Source organism: Dioscorea cayenensis, chromosome 19 (assembly GCF_009730915.1).
Source record: "Dioscorea cayenensis subsp. rotundata cultivar TDr96_F1 chromosome 19, TDr96_F1_v2_PseudoChromosome.rev07_lg8_w22 25.fasta, whole genome shotgun sequence".
NCBI lineage: Eukaryota > Viridiplantae > Streptophyta > Magnoliopsida > Dioscoreales > Dioscoreaceae > Dioscorea > Dioscorea cayenensis.
Genome location: NC_052489.1, coordinates 31,075,192 through 31,097,711, shown reverse-complemented (window position 1 = coordinate 31,097,711; position 22,520 = coordinate 31,075,192). Strand labels below are relative to the sequence as shown.

Sequence of the window (22,520 nt, the reverse complement as noted above, 5' to 3'; positions counted from 1 at the left end):
CACTTCAACTACAACAGCAAATAGTCACATATATAGTTGCAGTTGGATGATCAAAATATTGGAGGAGATCAGTTAGAATGAGCTACTCGGTGAGCAAGTTATCACAAGGACTGGTAGTCCCCGCCGAGGCAACGCCTGGCGGTAGACTAGCCCTCTCGGACCTTGATCAGACCCCTCTGCTACGGTGTCTGGTGCCATCGTTGCACTTATTCAAGCACGGACCTTGGGACGCTGCCAAAGTTATTAGGACAGCGTTGTCCAAGGCCCTGGTCTTCTACTACCCTCTGGCTGGAAAGCTCGTGGAGGATGATGAGACTGGAGAGTTACACGTGGACTGCACCGGCAACGGAGTCTGGTTCATCGAGGCCTCTGCGAATTGCAGCTTGGAAGACGTGAATTACTTGGAACACCCCTTCTCCATCTCCATTCAAGCTCTACTCCCTGACTCACGTCCTCACATAAACCTCGAAGATCACATCATACTCATCCAGGTATATATACATAGGTTTTTAATTACTTTTTAGCGTCTCGATCCTTCTTAGTTAACGTTATGCATGGGTATCCGCACGTGCGTACAGGTGACGCAATTCACTTGCGGTGGCTTTGTCATCGGCATACGATTCTCACACACGATTGCCGATGGCAAAGGTGCGGCGCAGTTCTTTCATGCGGTGGCCGAGCTGGCAAGAGGCATGGAACGGCCGTCGATCATACCGGTCTGGTCTAGAGAGTTCGTCAAGAGGCGGATTGCCAGAGCACCTGCAGCAGGAGCACCATCAAACTCACCTTCGAAGCGGCTAGAATATATGATCATCGACGTGCCAACCGAGCACATCAACAAGCTGAAACAGGACTACCTGGATGAGACGAGCAAACCATGCTCCACCTTCGACGTCCTCATCGCCACCGTGTGGCAGCGCCGCACCCGAGCCATCTGCTTACCACCGGATGCTCTCACTAAGCTTAGTTTCGCAGCCAACTTCCTTCACCTCTTAACTCCCGCACTACCCGCTGAAGGGGGTTACTATGGCAACTGCTTCTACGTACTCAAAGCCAAGGCACCGAGCGAGATGGTCGCTAATGCGTCTATTGTGGAACTAGTGAAGATCATCAAGGAAACCAAAGGGAAGCTGGCGGAGGGGTTTGCAAAGTGGGTGAAAGGAGAAGATGATGATGATGAGGGTGATAGTGACTGCTATGACACGCTGAACGCTACGGACTGGAGGCATTTGGGATTCAACGACGTGGACTATGGATGGGGAAAGGCAGCGCGCATAGTGCCATTTGAGCACACAGACTTCATGCCCTTCTGTGTCCTTGGTCTGCCACCGGCCAAAGAGAACAGCGTCCGACTCATGACTTACTGTGTCCTCAATGAACATTACGCTGCGTTTCGTGATCAGATGATCAGCCTGGCATGAACTATTAATTAATACCTACGACTTTTATATATGCTCCTATAGCTAAGCTACCTATTTGTGTAATTTTATCTAGTATAAAAATAAATAAGTCATGATTAATTTGAAGACTGCTCAGTTTAATTAACTTTGAATGAAAATGGGGGCGATCGATCCATGTTATCTCAAACGTGTACAATATTTGCAGGCTTTGTGACAAGAAGAAATTAAGCCCTATATATCCTTTACTTTCATTACGAAAATTATGCATATATATATATATATATATATATATATATATATATATATATATATATGCATATGGTCTTAGTTAATCTTATTTTATGTCTTATTTTGTCGGCTATCATGCTATATATATATATGTACGGATGTACCATGGTAGTACGCCGCACCTAATTAATGTCATCTAATGTATTCTACCCTTTTATTTCTATTAGTATGTGTCTTATTTTATTAATAATTAACATTTTTTAATTTTAACAATCTCGAAAATTCCAGGAGAGAGGTTTAAATTAAAAAACATCCGATAAAAAGATAATCCACCTGCTGATCCAACTATTTATATATCTGTTTATCTATTATTATTATTATTTTAATATCTAAAGTGGATATATAAATCACAAATGTGAAAAAAAAAATTAAATTAAATTAATAGAAACAAATAAAAAAATATTATATATATATGGGCCCGTACTACAGCAAAAGTGGATGTGCACACTAGAGGAAAAGTATCCACCAAATGGGCACCCAGCCACTATCAATTTTGTTTTTCCTATAAATGCATCATTAAATCCTACCGATCATGCCAATCTGTCTAATCTAAGATAGTATTTGTTTGGAGGGTTTTTGAGTTACATGTAACTTGAATTATTAAGTTTTCTGAAATTCAGTATTTAGTTCACATAATTTCAAAAACCAAATCCCTTATCTTTAAATTTCTTTAAATGTATAGCTTGTGACCTATATGTGACCAATTAATTAAAGAAAAACAAATATAATTAAACATGTATGGATATTTTTTGGAATGAAAAATTATAAAATTTAATAATAAATTTAATAATTACTTTGATAATTAATTTAATAATAAAATTAAGAGTTAAAATGATCAATGCGATAATTATAATCATTAATAACATGTTAAAAATATATGAAAAGTTCAAAATACTTTTTTTATTGGGTTAAAAATTAAATTTAAAAATTATAAAATATAATAAAATAAATAAATAAATATACTAATAAATTTAATAACTACTTTAATAATAAAATTAATAGTTAAATTAATTATTACGGTACTTAAAATTATTAAAATATTTATAATGTAAAAAATGTATAATTTCAAATTTATAAATATCTCTTATCAAATACAAAATCCTATAATACAGCATTTATAATACATCTAACAAAACATTAGATTTAACTGCACTGTATTATAAAATCCATGAATTTTCAGTTACATTTTAACTAGAAATCTACTTTATTTACAGTTACACTGAACCAAATGACCCCTAATATAAAGAGTGAGTGGTCTTGTTGCATGCAGTTGGGTGCATAGTCAAATCAGTTGATCTAGAGATCTCGTGAAGGGCTGGAAAGGCAGCAAACCAGCTTGAATTGGTAAATTACATATGGTCCATTTAGAGCAGCTAGACATCTTCATCTTGGAGTACTGGCCAACAGGACAGGGCACATCAGAAAAGCTCCGCCATCATATCTATTTCTTCTCACCACCTCTGTAGAACTGCTTAGATATATGCGGCCTACCTCCCACGCTCACCCAACCCCACTTGCTGATTAGCCACTCCATCAATTTCCACGTCATTTATTATTATTATTATTATTATTATTATTATTATTATTTAAGAATCAATATATAATATTTATTTTTATTTAAAAAAAATATTAAATAAACCACATACACTATATTAAAAGAAATACAAAATGCTAAAATAATACTAAGAATAGCATCAATTAGATTTTAAAGTGAAAAATATAACAAAAACTAAAATTCAAAAGAAAAGAAAGGCTGTTTTAAAAAATAGATCATTGGGATTATCTTGGAATGGAAACTAGCATTGGAGACATATATGCTTAGCTCCTTTTCTTATGAGTGCTTTAGAGTTTTATTTTATTTTGTTGTGTTAGGTCTTTGTACTTGTCTCCACTTACATCTTTTTCTATTTTAATTATAGTTTGTCAATCTCCATTCTTATTGGATTGACATATTAATTTTTTTTTAAAAAAATAGATACACTACGAGTTGATTGCAATACAGAATACGTACATCTATTTTTTTTAATGAGTGTGATTATTATTAATTTTTTTTAAAATCTTAGAATTAGAAACATCTATTAAACGAGTGTGTATTTACTAGTAGTGACATTGAGGTTAGGTTTAATATTTGCAGCTGATGTTATTTATTTATTTATTTTTTGTCTAAGGTGATAATATTTTTTGGGATATTCATTACATTTTTTTTTTGAATAAAGTAAGTAAATCACAAATTTATTAAAAAAAAAAGAGAGGAACAGAGAAAATAAAATACAGAAGTAAAATAAACCAAACATGTCCACTACATTGGGTTGGTTGAATTTACTAAAATTGGAATTGCTTAACAAAGGTGATGACTAGCGAGGTCGTGATATAATGGCAATTTCAATTTGGATACGCTTGGAATTGGATTAGGTGTGTTCAATGAGTAGGTCATGTTTAGCATCAAAGTTCACAAAATTGTCTTCAACAGTTGTGTCAATTAATGTGGTAGACATTGAAATATTCTTAAAGCACTTCTTCAACAACACGATTTTTTTGTCCTACATGCGATTTCCATGTTTGTCATTGTTGTTGGTCGCTTTTTTCAAATGAAATATTATCCCATTTACCTAACTGTACGTCTTCTTGTTGCAGGCTTGCAGCAGGTCAAAAAAATAATAATAATAAGTTTTATTATTTTTTTGTTTTTGTTTTTGGAGAAATAGAAAGCTGGAATTTAAAATTTGACTTAATTACATTATTTCTGGTTTAATTTAAATATTGTTCATGAAAATATTTAAATTAAACATAATTTTATATCCACTTGTTTTTTATTAATAAAAGGATAAATAAGTCACATATATTGGCAAAAATCATGAAAATATATAAAAAAACAAAATACAAACATAACATACAAACTAAAAACATTAACACCAAACAATATGAACCAACAATAGGAGAAAAAAAATCTCGGGAGTTAAAAATCCTTAGGTGATGTATATATATATATATACATATCATATACATATTAATGTTTATGCATATACACACACATACATATGCTTATACTATATATATATATATATATATATACATATACATACATATATATTTTATATAAACATACATACACTTCTATATATATACATATATACATATGCATATACACACATGTATACATATACCTATACATAGTATGTTTACATATACATATACTCATTTACATATACTCATTTACATATATGTATATATATGGATATATTCATATATACACACATATACATATACTTATATAGATATATATAATGATATACATGTACATAGATAAGCAAATACACACACTTATACATACACTTATACACATGTGTTTTATAATTCCAGATTTACAAGTTCTTGCAAATAAACAAAAAAAAAAAAATCTTATAATACAATAATTCTAGTTACACCTAATCAAACACAAGATTTGACTGCACTGTATTTTGAAAACGAAATATTTCTAGTTACATTGTAACTGAAAATCCACTGCATTTAAAATTGCATCCAACCAAACGCCACCTAAATGTGGAAGACAACAATAATTGGAGTAAAACACGAGAAAACATCATAAAACATTGAGGTCATATAAGGTGGAGTCTTATATCAAGGTAAGAACACCAAAGTTTAAACCGACTATTCTCTGAGAGAAGACAACTCCAAGGGAGCACTTATGTCGGGGGCTCCAACATTAGTATCCTGGGTCTTAGGAACTCCAGACTCTTCACAATGCTCGTATGATCCTTAAACTTTAACCTCTTAGCCTCGTAAGATTTGCAAACTACAAGCTTCATAATACCAATACTGTTCACATATTTGTTCCGAAAACTGTTCAAATGGATCCCGAATGGGAGGAGTCATATCCTTCCTCTTCAGGGTCATATAGTAAAAGGCATTGATTAGCTTGGTATATTTCCTGCAGATTTTCTGAGCGTGCACATAGCGAACATTCATTGACCCATGTGGTGTTCGACTGAGTTAATAACTCTCTAAAGTATTGATAAGCCACCATAATTGGTGTACCTCCATAATTGCGTATTCATTGACAAACCCTTAAGTAGGGGTGACAATACTCTGTCTGGGCCTATTGGCTTAATTCTGTCTAACCTAGAATAAAATGGGTTTAGACAAAAGTTGTGCTAATGCGTGCCGGGTTTGGACATGGCTTGGTTGTTTGGATTTAAATCTGGGTCAGGTCCGGACAAAAAATTTCAGACAACTGGGCCCTTTTACCTCTAAAATTTTAAAAATCCACAATCATAAGCCCAACTGTTTTATAAACCCATTCTTCCAAAAACTTCAAACTTATATTATTTTTTTATTAAAACTTGGACTTTTGTATGATTTGATTTAGATTTTGGATTATTGGACATTGTTTTTTGCATTTAATGTGAATTAAATTATTTTCTATAGTTTAATCTTCAAGTACATTTTAATGTAGTTTATAGGATTCAGACAAAATTTGAACATCCGGATAACCCGGTTTTAAAAGAAATCGGGTCTGGACAAGTTAGGTTTGTCTGGATTTAAAATCAGATCGGGTCTGGACAATAAGTTTATCTATTTATAATAGTAGTTGTCCAGATCCGGATTTTTGTCACTCCTATCCTTAAGTGAGTGGTGCTTATCTCCTGTTATAAAAAATAAATAAATAAATAAATAAAGGAAAAGAAAAAGCAGACAAATTCTCACCTCATTTGTGGTTCTTTCAAACACTTTTTAAGATGATTCTCTGGTTCTACTCAATCGATCTTTAACTATGATTTAACAAAACTTGGCTCTGACCCAATATTGCAGCATCCATGACTAACATAACTATACCCAAATGTCAGCATCCATGAACATGCATAAAAAATTGGAACCATTGCATATATTAGTTTATATCCGTATGCTTTGCCTCTTGCAACTTCAAATAGATATTAAGACTAACATAAGTACATAACTATACCCCCTTATTACCATAACATACTGTCAATTAGCTAGGACTTTGAGAAAGTTGCCTTCCTAACCACAAAACACGCCAAAGAATCAATATTAAATAATTGAATAATTATTAGTATGGTGGACACTTGGTAGCATCAGCAAGACGGCACCTAATTAATACATTGCATCCTCAAAGAGTTGTTCTATTTAGTAGGGACATTGGCTTAAGTTAATTCATGAACGCGCGCATTATTAGTTCCTTAAGTTGCTAGTGCATTATCAGTAGGGTCAGCATGGAAGTCCTTGTATAAAGCTCAATATAATACTAGTTGAGAAAGAGTTCTAGTGCATGACAAATGCTAGATTGATTTTTGTCATTGTTGGATCATTTGTCTTTTAGCCTTGTTGGCTAAGGAGCATCTTTTCTACTAGTTTATATTGAACAAATATAATAATGGTGAAGTGATTCAAAGAAACATTTAAAGTTTAATTAATTATGAGATGCATGAATAAGACCTTCTTTGAGTTATTGATAATTAAGTTGCATATATGCATGCAAGAAGAACAAGAGGAAAGCTAAAGCCTCCTCTTATGATAATTATTGGATATGAAAGAGTTTAATTCACTTGAACAATTAGAACATATACTGCTTTCACTTCAGCAGTGAAACTTTGGCTTGTTCTCTGTCTCTCACACAAATAATTAACCCTAAGAAACAATAGATGGTACAAATTAAGCCGAAACAAGGTGAACAAATATTTTTAAATATATATACTATTATTATTTGCAACCTGGTCTTGTTTAACTTTCCTTCTTACATTACTGTTTTCACCACTGTTTAAGACTTAAGATCTTGTTTGGATATATAGCCTCTTTTAAGCAATTTCTTAGTAATTACATTTCATTCATTGGTGATGCTTGCATCATCAACAGTAGGTTCAAGGAACGCATCTACATATAGTTGACAAATGATAATGACCATTCACTCATTATTATTTTTTTTACTATTTAGATGATGCTAATTAACAAGAGTCGCAGATGTCGTCAACGTCAACGTGCATATTATGTTATTCATTGATGGTAAACACATGAATAATGTAATCTTTTAGAAAAGCTAACTAAGTCCTTATTATATACAAAAAAAAATTAAGAGACATATATTCAAAGAAGGAAACTTTTTGAGTGTTGCAAGTTTGAATGTTATCCTGCAAAACTTCTTAATTTCTTCATCTTCCTTTAGAAAAATGCTCACTAATGTTGGGTTTGGTATCAGTCACTTGTAAAGTGAGTCCACGTCAAGGACAGAAACTTCTTACTGATACAAAATTCTAACTGGAGCTAATTTGGAGCAAGTTGCAATCGGACTGCAGTTTTTGTTTTGTTTATCTGTTGATAAATTTAAAATGAAAAATTAAAATAAAATAAATCTTTATCATGGAGGCCTGCAAAACTGTAGAGGATACTCCACCTGTAAATGTCTTGAGAGAAGAGAACATATGCCAAAATTTAGACCCACAGAGCAATTCATTCATTCAATCAATCAATCAATCTCAATTCTATTCATTTGACTTTTGTGTGTACTGCAGCAGGCAGCGATTGATCCTTTCTCTCCAAGTAGTACATGCAATACACCACTCACTGTCTTTCTTCTCTCTCAACCAAGTGTGAGTGTTGAAGCAGTGAAGAACACTGTGAATCCCTCATCTGGTATCATGGCAGAAGAACACAAGAAAAGCAAAGATGGTAACATGGTTTTGCCTTTTTCACGTAGCAACTCAAAGGTGGTAGATGCAGAGCAAAACCCCACAGACATGAAAGAGACCAAAGACAGCAAGAAGGAAGAGGAAGGCAAGAGTGGTAGCGTTCCATTTTACAAGCTCTTCTCATTTGCAGACTCCATTGATGTTGTCCTGATGATTTTGGGCACTGTTGGAGCAGTAGCAAATGGTTCTGCTCTGCCACTCACAACACTTTTGTTTGGCAATCTCATTAATTCTTTTGGAGGAAATAAAAATGATCACTCTGTTCTCCATCAAGTTTCTAAGGTGATAATTGCACAAACTGTTTGCTAATACTATCATGCTTTAGTTAGTTAGTTAATTATTACAGGGAAACTGATACAATAATTGGTACTGATTGATGATGTCTTCAGGTAGCTCTTCAATTTGTCTATTTAGCAATCGGAGCAGGCGTTGCATCTTTTCTTCGTAAGAATAATTAATTAAGCGAATAATAGTCATATATATCCTATATAATTTGCAAAAAATTAAGTTTGACCCATAAAAAAGAGATTGTTTTCATTTGACAGAGGTTGCTTGCTGGATGGCTACTGGAGAAAGACAAGCTGCCAGAATGAGGAACTTGTATCTGCAAGCCATACTGAGGCAGGAAATTGCATTCTTTGACAAAGAAGCAAACACTGGAGAAATTGTTGGGAGGTTGTCAGGTGACACAGTTCTCATTCAAGATGCCATGGGTGAAAAGGTACATCAATCCTATTAATATATTGAAGAGCAGATTTTGTCCAAAAATAATAATAATAAATATATATATATTGAAGAGCAGAGTTAATCTTGTTTTCTGTTGTTAAAAATATGTCATGCAGGCAGGAAAATTTATTCAGCTTATCTCAACCTTCATTGGAGGCTTCACAGTGGCTTTTGTTCAGGGCTGGCTTCTCACACTTGTGATGCTTTCCACAATCCCTCCACTTGTAGTTGCTGGTGCAGCCATGTCCACAGTAATAAGCAAGATGGCCTCTCGTGGCCAAACCGCTTATGCTGAAGCATCAGTCATCGTTGAACAAACAATAAGTTCAATTAGAATAGTGAGTGAGCCAGTGTAAAAAAATATGTTATTTGTAATAATGTCTTATTATTCTTCAGTTTTGATTATGAAAAATGCTTATACTTTGTGCTCAGGTAGCATCCTTTACAGGAGAGAAGCAATCGGTTAACAAGTACAGCAGTTCTCTTAGAGGTGCTTACAATGCCACTGTCCAAGAGGGTTTGGCTGCTGGTCTGGGTCTTGGTACTGCCTCATGTGTCATGTTCTGTGGATATGCTTTGGGGGTATGGTATGGTTCAAAGCTGATACTGAATAACAATTACTCTGGTGGAGATGTCATTACAGCCATCTTCGCAGTCTTGACTGGCTCCTTGTAAGTACTATATATATATATATATATATAATTTATCATATAAAGTTACTGCATGACAACTACGTTCACCTGAAGCTTGAACATTGTCTGCTTGTTGTCTGATGTTCTTCTTCTTCTTCCAGGTCTTTAGGCCAGGCATCTCCTTGCCTGAGCTCATTTGCAGCGGGACAAGCTGCCGTTTTCAAAATGTTTGAGACAATCAACAGAAAGACAGAGATTGATGCATATGACACCAGAGGGAAGAAGCTGGATGACATTCATGGAGACATTGAATTTAAGAATGTGTGTTTTTGTTATCCTTCAAGACCTGATGAAGAGATATTCAGAGACTTGTCTCTGTTCATAGAAAGAGGGAATACTGTGGCATTGGTTGGAGAGAGTGGAAGTGGGAAGTCCACAGTCATCAGTTTGATAGAAAGATTTTATGATCCAAAATCTGGTGAAGTACTGATTGATGGTATCAATATCAAGGACTTCCAATTGAGATGGATAAGAGGGAAGATTGGTCTTGTCAGCCAGGAACCAGTCCTCTTCTCATGCAGCATTAGAGATAACATAGCTTATGGCAGGGATGATGCAACTACTGAAGAAATAATTGCTGCATCTGAGCTAGCTAATGCTTCAAAATTTATAAACAGCATGCCTCAGGTCACAAGCTCCTTAATCATCAGTTATCATATTGCCTTTTTTTATTTTTTATTTTTTAAAGGATGATCACTGGGATGATGACACAAGTTTGTATTTCAATGCGGTTATTTTCAGGGAATTGACACCATGGTCGGTGAGTTAGGAACTCAACTATCTGGTGGGCAGAAACAAAGAGTGGCCATTGCAAGAGCAATACTGAAAGATCCTCGGATTCTGCTACTTGATGAAGCTACCAGCGCATTGGATGCAGAGTCAGAAAGGGTTGTGCAGGAGGCACTTGATAGAGTGATGACAAACCGAACGACTGTTATTGTTGCTCACCGGTTGAGTACAGTGAGGAAGGCTGACACAATTACTGTCTTACATGGAGGGAAAATTGTAGAAAAAGGTTAGTTTGAGATTGGTTAATTAATTAGACCAGCTTCCTCTTTTCATGCATTTCTTTTTTTTTTCTGCCATGAATCATCATGATAAAACTTAAACCACTCAACCGTATTATGCCTTGCTTTTGATCAGGTTCACATTCTGAACTACTGGACGACAGGAATGGAGCCTACAGTCAGTTCATCCGGTTGCAGGAATTGGACCAGGAATTGAATCACAGTGTTCAGTCTGAAGATGACAAGTTCATCACATTAGTCGAAGCAGGCCGACAGCTGAGCAGCCAGACTTCACTTCACCGTTCAATCAGCCGGGGGTCCTTCGGGAGCAGCAGTCGGCGGTCATTGTCGATCCCTTTCGGCATACCTATAGGACTTGATATTCAAGATGGAGGCCCGGAGGACCCCGACATGGAAATGCCTTGTAAACAGCCACCAGTACCACTCCAGCGTCTTGTTCATCTTAACAAGCCTGAGCTCCCTGTACTCATCCTTGGTGCGGCTGCTGCAATTGTCAGCGGAGTCTTGCTGCCGATATTTGGTCTCCTCTTATCAAACATCATAGAAACATTCTACCAGCCACCACCAAAGCTGAAGAGGGATGCAAAGTTTTGGTCAGCTATGTTTGTGGCCACTGGTGTTATATATCTGCTAGCACTGCCAACAAAATCATACTTCTTTGCTGTGGCTGGAGCCAAATTGATAAGAAGGATTAGATTGATGACTTTTGAGAAGCTGGTTCACATGGAGATGGCATGGTTCGATGATCCTGTAAACTCAAGCGCAGCCATTGGGGCCAGGCTCTCAGCTGATGCAGCAACAGTCAGATGTCTCGTTGGTGATGCTCTAGCATTGCTTGTTCAGAATACAGCCACTTTACTTGCTGGTTTGGTGATTGCTTTTGTTGCCAATTGGCAACTTTCTCTGATAATCTTGGCATTGATACCTCTCATAGGCCTGAATGGATGGATACAAATAGAATTCATGAAGGGATTCAGCGCTGATGCCAAGGTTTGTTTGGTAGTACAACTACAAATCAAAATTTTGCACTACAATTCATTCCTGACAAAACTGCTGTATGTTTGCATATCTGCTGCAGATCATGTATGAGGAAGCAAGTCAAGTAGCTAATGATGCAGTTGGAAGCATCCGAACAGTTGCTTCATTTTCAGCAGAGGAGAAGGTGACCGAACTGTACAAAAGGAAATGTAATGGCCCTACTGTCACCGGAATTAGGCAAGGTTTGATCAGTGGCATCGGGTTTGGGCTCTCATTTTTCTTGCTATACTCCGTATATGCACTCAGTTTCTATGCTGGAGCTCGGCTTGTTGAGGATGGCAAGACATCATTTCCCAAGGTTTTCCGGGTAAATAACATGTGTACATTATGCAGCATTGATTGATATTGTATCAATGTGAAGTGGTTCAAGAAGGTGTTATCAAACTTATTCTTCTTCATCTTCTTCTCTGATTCAGGTGTTCTTTGCTCTACTGATGGCAGCTATTGGAATCTCTCAGTCAAGCTCTGTGGCGCCTGATTCTAGCAAAGCAAACTCTGCAACAGCCTCAGTGTTTGCAATTCTAGACAGGAAGTCTATTGTTGATCCAAGTGATGAATCTGGGATGAAATTAGAAAGCTTAAGAGGCAATATTGAATTCAGACATGTGAACTTCAGGTATCCACTGAGGCATGACGTCCAGATATTCCAAGACTTGAACTTGATCATTCAATCTGGAAAGGTGGTCCACCCATCTCCAAATATGCTTACAACTTGTAATTATTTAGTTTCCGTGTAAATTCACCATGAAATTCATCTCGATCTTCAGACTGTGGCACTGGTTGGTGAGAGTGGGAGTGGGAAATCTACAGCATTGGCATTACTGCAGCGGTTTTACGAGCCAGATTCAGGCCAAATACTGGTAGATGGAACAGAGATAGACAAGTTCCAGGTGAAATGGTTGAGGCAGCAGATGGGGCTGGTTAGCCAAGAACCAGTCTTGTTCAATGACGCCATCCGAGCAAACATCGCTTATGGAAAGGAAGGAAAAGCTACCGAGGCCGAGATCATTGCTGCTGCTGAATTAGCAAGTGCTCATAGGTTCATCAGCTCATTGCAGCAGGTATAAAAGATTATCATCATTCTTATAGAGAGAGTGAATATGACAGACAAATTAAGTGATATATGTATAACATGTCGAACATATATGAAACTATACTTTATTTAAGTAAACTGTTAAATTGCAGGGTTACGACACATTGGTAGGGGAGAGAGGCATTCAGTTGTCAGGGGGGCAAAAGCAGCGGGTGGCGATAGCAAGGGCCATAGTGAAGGAGCCGAAGATCCTATTACTGGATGAGGCAACTAGTGCACTGGACATTGAATCAGAGAGGATAGTTCAGGAGGCTCTGGAACAAGTGATGAAGAACAGGACAACTGTGGTGGTTGCTCACAGGCTTTGTACAATAAAAAATGCAGACTTGATTGCAGTGATCAAGAATGGAGCTGTAGTGGAGAAGGGAAAGCATGAAACACTCATGAACATCAAGGATGGAGCTTATGCCTCCTTGGTTGCACTTCAATCCAAGTCTTACTACTCTTCATAAATTTTCTGATCATCATCCTTTTAAGACATGTATGCTCTGTGCAAAGTGTAATACATATATATATATATGGATCTCTTCACTATAGTTTATTCAGACTCTGAGATGAGGTCAGATGCAGGATGATCGATCACCACCCAATAAGAGTATGAGAATTGAGAGGGTGTTGTAATGATTGCAAATGAACTAACCCTTTTAGTCCCACATCGACTATGAGATAGACCCATTGTGTGCATATAAGTGGGGGGCAACCTTCTCTACTATGCCGGTTTTTTGAGGTCAACTCTCCCCTCCACTTGTGTGCATTACATTGGTGCTTTCGTTGAGAGTCGATGTGGGGCACGACTCGTCGAGTTTGGTCAGGGTGCATCGACTCACGGAGGGTTCGACCGGGGAGGGTTCGATCAGTCTGGTGCTGCACTGGGAGTCCGAGTGAAATCTTGCTGGTCAGGCGCCTAGATTAACCGGACTAACGAGGGTGTCAGTGTCTTGATCGGTGGGGTAATGTAATGATTGCAAATGAACTAACTCCTTTAGTCCCACATCGGCTATGAGATGGATCCATTGTGTGCATATAAGTGGGGGCAACCTTCCCTACTAGGCCGGTCTTTTGGGGTCAGCTCTCCCCTCCACTTGTGTGCATTACAGGTGTCCACTCAGTGGGAATTACGGTTGGCTTTGGATTGTAGTTGTTTATAAACTAAACAAGGTGGCTAAAGGCATTGTAGCTGTCAACTCCCTCTGTTCTCTGTTTTTCTTCTTGGTTATGATTTTTCCGGTTGGAACCTCAACATGCCCAGCTCTGAAGTTTGACGCGTTATTAAGTTGTGTGTGGGTAAAACAAAGCTTTGTTCAGAATAAAAAGATGAATATGCTTATAGTTATAATTTAGAAAGAACAATCTTCAGTTACCTGCATCCCAAGTGTCATGTTTTTTACAAGGTTCTTGTAATGACCGTATCTATGCCAACCAGGGCTTACTTATGAGACACACCAACATCAAGATCAACTCTCCAAGTCATTGGCTATTAAAATCAGTTCATGCCAGAAATGGCTCCCTTCAGAACTGGTCCTGCAAATCAAGAGATGACTTTGGCGCAACCGAACATTATTGGAATACAAAATTGGATCAAAGTCAATGAATACTTAACAATAAGGGTTTGGCTCAACCTCCAATCTCCCAATGATCATTCGGCAATACAGACCTTTCAGAGGTTGTTGCCAATGGTAGTTATAGCTTTGTTCTGAAATTACTGATATTCCAAAGGATTACAATAATTGCAATTCCATGTTCAATGAATGAAACCAGATTCACCGCACATTGAATATTTCTGCATCATAATGAGAGAAGCTCATAATTTATGGCGTAATTCGAAGTTATTTTCTTTTCTTTTAAGATATTTGATTAGCTGCACAGAAACTGCACAAATTTTTTTCCCCAAAAAAAGAAAAAAAGATAAACAATCTTGAACATATAAATAAGATAGATATTAATACAGAATGATGACATGGTGAAATAGAAATTAGACATGAAATGCAAATAAAAATTGTAGAAACAAGGCTGCAACAACAAGTGCCAATTAGATAATCTTACAAATGGGCAAGTGGTTATTGGGGAAAATCTTATAAAAAGATGAGTGAAAAATAGCAAATGATAGACGGATCTTCCAAGAGCTAACAACCATATATATAGTATCATTTAACCATGGTCGCTCTATGGAACTACCACTCAGGAGATATCAAACAACTCACCGATTATACAAAGAGTCTCCTCAGTACTAGAAAGAGAAGCACAGGGAGTTGAGACTGTATTTGATCGTGTATACTGAGTCGTTAAGCTTATACCTCTTCAAGGACTGGAGACACTCTGTCTCAAGACCCACTCAATTTGCTTTGCTTACAATAGCCAGAGTTGTTATTATTATTATTTAAATTCTTTTCCGGGGACGTGATGATAAAGTGCTATTGAGTATTCATATTTCATTGTTGTTGTGTTAAGTGGTTGGCGCCTAAACTTTAAGAGCTGGAGAACATGTTCTGCAGTTGACCAGAATGCGTGGAACCGCAAGGAGGAGCTCCATATTCTATTTCTGATCAACTCTTACCAACATATGGCAATTTTCCAAGGCTTTGAGATTTATAATATAAATATACGCTCAAGTTCATGGTTCTCATGTTCATGGCTTAAGAACTTTGAGGGACTACTTGCCGTTAGGTGCTATTCAACAGAAATAGACAGATACCTACTCTGCATTACAAAACTAGCATAAATTGGTCATGACAGGAGCTCGCGGTGAGAAGGAAGGTGCAGGCTTGTTAGTAGGTAATATGTCCAAAGATAGTGAATCATATTTCGATACAAGCACAACCATGGAAGCACCTTCAAGCAACCATGAAGGAGAAAATGCAGGAGAGAAACAAGAGAAGAAGAGTAGGGGAAAACAAGATGAGAAGAACAACCAGTCTGTTCCATTCAGCAAGTTGTTCACATTTGCAGACTCCAAGGACGTCCTTATGATGATTGTGGGAACGATTGGAGCTATGGGTAACGGCGCATCAATGCCTCTGCTCACTGTTCTCTTGGGAGATGTCATCAATGCTCTAAGTGGAACAGTGGGCAACCGCAATGTAGTTCATGAAGTCTCCAAGGTTTGTGTACTAGTTTGAGGTTCATGTGTTCCTCTTTTTCATTTCCCTTTACCAAAGATGCTCATGCATTGATTGATTCAGGTGGCAGTTCGGTTCATCTATTTGGGAGTGGCAGCAGGGGTGGCCTCATTCTTGCGTAAGTACTAACGTTTCATTTTCCCTTGTTGTGATTACAAGTCCAGGAACACCATCAATGGATTTCATTACAAGTTTCAATATGTTAATGTTATCAGAAGTGGCATGCTGGATGGTTACCGGTGAAAGACAGGCCGCAAGGATCAGAAATTTGTACTTGAAGACCATATTACGCCAAGAAATTGGTTTTTTTGACAAAGAAACAAACACGGGGGAAGTTGTTGGGAGGATGTCAGGTGACACAGTTCTCATTCAAGATGCAATGGGTGAGAAGGTACTGAGTGCATCTTGAACTTGAACACACACACACATATATATATGCATGGACACACGCACACCAAAAGTTATTTTATCAGAAAATTTCAAAGGAAGCTTGATCAATATATGCATGCATGTGTGAATAATGTATGTGCAGGTGGGAAAGTTCATACAGCTAGTATCAACATTTCTTGGAGGCTTTGTGGTGGCATTTGCGCAAGGTTGGCTTCTAACTCTTGTTCTCCTGAGCATAATCCCGCCGCTTGTGTTTGCTGGTGCAGTCACATCTCTCATCATCGCCAAGATGTCATCTAAAGCGATCAAAGCCTATGCTGAAGCAGCCGTTGTAGTAGAGCAAACAGTGGGTTCCATTAGAACAGTAAGTTAGTCACTCCACTAATGCTTGATTTGGATAAAGCCTATGCTAAAGCAATCAAAGCCATTGCTTGAAACTAGTTAGTAAGGTATCTTTCATATCTAACACGGTGATGTGGTGCACGCATACATATAAAATAGGTGGCATCGTTCACTGGCGAGCAACAGTCAATGAACAAATACTCAAAGTCACTAACGAGAGCATGCAGGTCGAGCATTCATGAGGGTTTGGCTATGGGATTAGGGCTTGGCATGGTCATGTTCATCTTGTCCTGCGGGTATGCTTTCGGTGTATGGTATGGTGCCAGATTGATAATTCATAAAGGTTACAAAGGTGGTGGCATAATCAACGTCATAATGGCGATCCTGGGGAGCTCCATGTAAGTTGCAAATCCATACTCTGCTATATAAAATTTCATAAGAAACACTTGTATGTAATTATATACATCTCTGCTTGACTCTCTACATCTGGCATTTGCAAAAATAATTAGATATATAAGGAAGAGCTCATTGCATATTAATGCAGGTCCTTAGGCCAAGCATCGCCATGCATAAATGCATTTGCAGCAGGACGAGCTGCTGCTTATAAGATGTTTGAGGCCATCAACAGAAAACCAGAGATCGATGCTTACGATCTAACAGGAAAGAAGCTCGATGACATCAGCGGGGACATTGAATTAAGGGATGTTTTTTTCAGCTATCCATCCAGGCCTGATGAACCGATATTCAGCGGATTCTCGTTGTTCATCCAAAATGGCACAAGTGTGGCTCTGGTAGGAGGGAGTGGGAGTGGAAAATCAACGGTGATCAGTCTGATAGAGAGGTTCTACGACCCTCAAGCAGGAGAAGTTCTTATAGATGGTGTTAACCTGAAAGAGCTTCAATTGAGATGGATCAGAGGAAAAATTGGGCTTGTTAGTCAAGAACCAGTGCTGTTTGCCTCTAGCATCAGGGATAACATAGCATATGGCAAGGATGGTGCCAGTACTGAAGAAATCAGAGCCGCTGCTCAGCTTGCTAATGCATTGAAGTTCATAGACAAGTTGCCCCGGGTTAGAACTCCCTTACCTTTCTAACAATATAACAGCAACCACAGTAATTTTGTTATATTGAGTAACACTAATATGCATGAAAGATTGTTGACAATACCTTATTAAATGATTGCATCACCTTGTTTTATTCAGGGAATTGATACCATGGTGGGTGAGCATGGAACACAGTTGTCAGGAGGTCAGAAACAAAGAATAGCAATCGCCAGGGCCATTCTGAAAGATCCAAGAGTACTACTTCTAGATGAGGCTACAAGTGCTTTGGATACAGAATCAGAGAGGATTGTACAAGAGGCACTAGATAGAGTCATGGCAAATAGAACAACTGTAACAGTCGCCCATCGCCTCAGTACTATAAGGAATGCTGATCTGATTGCTGTGATACATCGAGGTTCGATTGTAGAGAAAGGTAAATTTATTACTTCAACAGAAGAAAACCCTGCATTGTCCTCTACTAATCTAGCACATTCCAACTAAAGCATTTGCATGCACAAACTAGGTCCCAGATACAATTTCTTACCCATCTCATTAAATTTCCTAAAATCAATCAGGTTCACATGGCGAGCTGCTGACAAATCCTAATGGAGCTTATTCCCAGCTCATGAAAAATGCAGGAAAACAACCATGACGATGAAGAATGTGCTAGCAAAGATGCAAGCAGTGATAGGTCAGAGTTAGTGCAGGAAGTAGTCAGGCAATTGAGTCGTAATACGTCCCAAGTACTGAGGCAAACGAGTACAAAAGCATCATCATTCAGCCAATCCATAAGCCAAGGATCAGTTGGAGAAGGCAGCAAGCGTGTCTCATACTCGTTATCATTTCAGCTGCCCAATGGACTTGAGGTTCAAAGGAATGAAGTAGAGGAACCAGACCATGAGGTCGCAGAGGAATCTCACAAGCCTAGGGAAGTACCCCTCCGTCGTCTTGCTTCTCTCAACAAGCCTGAGTTGCCACACGTTTTGCTTGGTGCCATTGCTGCAATCCTTACTGGAGCCTCTCAACCTTTCTTTGGAGTACTGTTATCCAACATAATTAGGATATTCTTTGAACCGGCACCAAAGCTTCGGAAAGACTCTCGGCTCTGGTCAATAATCTTCTTGCTTAGCGGCATTGTCTTGTTATTGGGAAATTTAGGGAAGTCCTACTTCTTTGGTGTAGCTGGGTCAAAATTGATAAGAAGGATTAGGCAGCGGACATTTGAGAAGGTGGTGAACATGGAGGTAGGGTGGTTTGATGAAGCTGAGAATTCTAGCGGAGCAATTGGGGCTCGACTTTCAGCTGATGCAACCATGGTCAGGGGTTTAGTTGGTGATGCTTTAGCCCTCGCCGTCCAGAATATGGCAACTATAGTCGCAGCATTGGTAATAGCCTTCATAGCTAGTTGGGAACTCTCTCTAATCGTCTTGGCTTTGATACCTCTCATGGGACTGAATGGATGGCTACAGATGAAGTTCTTACAAGGATTTAGTGCAGATGCAAAGGTTTGGCAACAGAACTTTGAACTATGAATTTATAGTCAATAATTAATACTGTCTTACATTACTTCGAGCTTAATAGGGAACACTCACTATAAATAGTTTAAGTGTATAGTGGGGCTCTTGAAAAACTTGACTAAATGAATTGAATAGAACTCTGTGATGTAGAAAGATTGAATAAAAAAAAAAGTAAGATTGTAGATTAATGGAAGACTAACATCAATATTCCAAAGAAAGGTTGAGAGGCTAATATCAGTATTCCTAGGTGCAGTCAAGTGCAAAAATATTCAGTTACAGGGACAAATAATCTCAAAACCTTCAACTTGTACAAGCGTTTATAAACTCATTATGCAATACCGTAACGGTTGCACCTTCTATGTACAGAACTTCTAATCAGATATGAAGTGATGCCTAACGTGATTGATATCTAGTTGAAGCATCATATTAACAAATGCCGCATGATTACATTATACACAAAAGCATGTCTTATTATATTTACTGCTGCAGGTGATGTATGAGGAGGCAAGTCAAGTAGCTAATGATGCCATTGGAAGTATTAGAACAGTAGCTTCATTTTCAGCTGAAGATAAGGTGATGGAACTGTACAAGAATAAATGTGAGGGCCCTATGAAGGCAGGGGTTAGGCAAGGACTTATTAGTGGCCTTGGGTTTGGTGTTTCCACCATTTTGTTTTTTGGTGTAAATGCAGCTGGTTTTTATGCTGGTGCTCGGTTAGTTCAGGACGGAAAGATGACATTTTCCAAGGTTTTCCAAGTATGTACACTATTCAGTTTTTCCTGTTTATAATTTCATATACAATTAAGGAATACTATTGAACTAGATGAAAGGGTTAATAATTGCAAATATTCAAACTGAGCAAATGCAAACTGATACACTCACGCCCATCTTCTAAATGTATTTTCTTTTTTAAGACACTACATAGAGTTGCCACTAACTAGAAAGGACTTCATCAAGATTGACCACAAACAATCACATTCAAGTGAAAATTAATTTCCTGTTCCAATATTCATTTCAGGTTTTCTTAGCTCTTGCTATGGGAGCCACAGGAATGTCTCAGTCAAGCTCCCTAGTGCCAGATTCTAACAAAGCCAAAACTGCAGTAGCCTCAATATTTGCAGTTCTCGACCGGACATCTAAGATAGATCCAAGTGATGAATCTGGTCTGACAGAAGCAGAACTAAGTGGAAACATTGAGTTTCGTCACGTAAATTTCAGGTATCCTACAAGGCCAGATGTCCAGATATTCCAGGACTTCTGCTTGGCAATTCAGTCTGGAAAGGTACCATACCAGAAAGGTTATTGACCTTCTAAGTTCTAATACAGGCAATCATGGGCTTTGGCAATTAATAATAATCTTTTATTCTTTGTATCAGACTGTGGCTCTGGTTGGGGAAAGCGGGAGTGGCAAATCTACAGCAATATCATTGCTACAAAGATTTTATGACCCTGAATCAGGGCAGATATTGTTAGATGGGATAGAGATACAGCAATTTCAGATAAGATGGTTGAGACAGCAGATGGGGCTAGTGGGTCAAGAACCTGCCCTATTCAATGAGACAATTCGATCCAACATAGCTTATGGAAAAGAGGGAAGAGCAACAGAGGAAGAGATATTATCCGCTGCAAAACTGGCAAATGCCCACAGCTTCATAAGTGGGTTACTTCAGGTTAGATTACCACCATAGGTTCTATACCAAATCATAATAATTGTTGGGAGATCATTAAACTGAGTGCTCAACTTTTCCAAACAGTTTGCAATTTTCTCATCAGAAATAGTATTTATCATGCTCATAGCAAAGACAACAGCAACCCTCTAGACCTGAAGTATCTTGTAATTATTAATGCTTCTAAATTTTTTGGGAGGTCTTTATTAGGAATTCTAATACAGACATTCATATATATCCTGCATTGATAGCTCCCAACTGATTATATGAAAACACAAACTAACTGATAGATAATGACGCATTTTTTATGTTTTCCTGATGATTTGATTCTTTTCAATTTTGCTAGTATTTAGATTTATGCAAAATTCCAATTCATTGCTCTTACATCTAAACATTCACCAAGAATTAGAGAGGCATTGCTTTTCAAACTCTTATGAATCAATCAATGGGCCAAAGTCCAATAGGTCACACCACATAAACTGATTGATACAGCAAAACCCTATCATTTACAATCTATGGATGTTAGGAAAGCTCATCACCTTTCTTTGTAACTTGGGAAAATGCAGGGCTATGACACTCTGGTTGGAGAGAGAGGCACACAGCTCTCTGGTGGGCAAAAGCAGAGGGTAGCGATTGCACGAGCAATAGTGAAGAACCCAAAGATCTTACTTCTTGATGAGGCTACGAGTGCACTTGATGCTGAATCTGAGAGGGTGGTTCAAGATGCATTGGACCGTGTGATGGTGGATCGGACAACAGTGGTAGTTGCCCACAGGTTATCCACAATTAAGGGAGCAGATTTGATTGGGGTTGTGAAGAATGGGAAGATTGTAGAGAAGGGAAGGCATGAAACTTTGATTAGCATTAAAGACGGGGTTTATGCCTCATTAGTAGCATTACACTCAAAGCCTTCAAGTTAGCATGTTAGTTACAAGGCCATACGCATCCTACAACATACTTGACTGCTTAAGTCTAATGCTCTCAGATATTCATTCAAACAATTTGTATAAGATGAACAACAACACATTGTTCACCTCAAAAAAGAGGAAATGATCATACACTACACTAGTATTATTTAAGTGAAAATAAGTAAGAATTACCATTTTTGAAAGTAGATATGTGTTTTGCAATAATGAAGCTTAAAATGATCAATGTGATGAATCTAGCAAAGATAAGAGCTTCTGAGTTCTAAGAAAAAGTCACCTCCGGAATTCTCTTCACCACCGTGTCTCACAGCTCGCCCGCATTCTTAATATGTCAATTTTCCTCTAGTATCATTCCCCAAGAAAGTCAATTTCAATAATAAACAGGTAGGATTTGCGAGCCGACATCTTCTTCATCTTCTTCTTCTTCGCATGGTTTCCACGGGTGCATCAAATCATGAGCCAGAGAAAAGGAATTAGGGTTTGGAAGCGTTCTGTCGCTTTCTATCCAGAAATTAAAAAGTGGGGCCCTCCATCATAGCTCTTTAGTCAGTGATTG

General features: G+C 37.9%; 2 protein-coding genes and 1 pseudogene across 2 annotated transcripts; all 3 read left to right on the top strand.

Annotated features, from left to right (window-relative positions):
- LOC120283328 (acyl transferase 7-like) lies at positions 1-1,545 on the top strand. The gene is made up of 2 exons (XM_039289980.1): positions 1-491; positions 579-1,545. Exons 1-2 carry the CDS (start codon positions 78-80, stop codon positions 1,419-1,421), a joined length of 1,257 nt encoding a protein of 418 aa, XP_039145914.1. The 5' UTR covers positions 1-77; the 3' UTR covers positions 1,422-1,545.
- A 6,635-nt stretch (positions 1,546-8,180) lies between these two features.
- LOC120249426 (ABC transporter B family member 21-like) lies at positions 8,181-13,508 on the top strand. Its single transcript, XM_039257924.1, has 12 exons — positions 8,181-8,668; positions 8,776-8,830; positions 8,932-9,107; positions 9,229-9,450; positions 9,545-9,783; positions 9,906-10,431; positions 10,546-10,819; positions 10,948-11,822; positions 11,911-12,177; positions 12,287-12,550; positions 12,638-12,931; positions 13,056-13,508. The coding sequence occupies exons 1-12, from the start codon at positions 8,336-8,338 to the stop codon at positions 13,413-13,415; spliced, it is 3,885 nt and encodes a 1,294-aa protein (XP_039113858.1). The 5' UTR covers positions 8,181-8,335; the 3' UTR covers positions 13,416-13,508.
- A 2,120-nt stretch (positions 13,509-15,628) lies between these two features.
- On the top strand, positions 15,629-22,203 carry LOC120249764 (annotated as a pseudogene).
- The last annotated feature ends 317 nt before the right edge of the window (positions 22,204-22,520 follow it).

Coding starts and splice junctions, on each gene's coding strand:
- LOC120283328 (XM_039289980.1), top strand. CDS start 78: ATGAGCTACTCGGTGAGCAAGTTATCACAAGGACTGGTAGTCCCCGCC. Junction 492..578: donor ATCACATCATACTCATCCAG/GTATATATACAT, acceptor ACGTGCGTACAG/GTGACGCAATTCACTTGCGG.
- LOC120249426 (XM_039257924.1), top strand. CDS start 8,336: ATGGCAGAAGAACACAAGAAAAGCAAAGATGGTAACATGGTTTTGCCT. Junction 10,820..10,947: donor AGGGAAAATTGTAGAAAAAG/GTTAGTTTGAGA, acceptor GCTTTTGATCAG/GTTCACATTCTGAACTACTG. Junction 11,823..11,910: donor GATTCAGCGCTGATGCCAAG/GTTTGTTTGGTA, acceptor TATCTGCTGCAG/ATCATGTATGAGGAAGCAAG.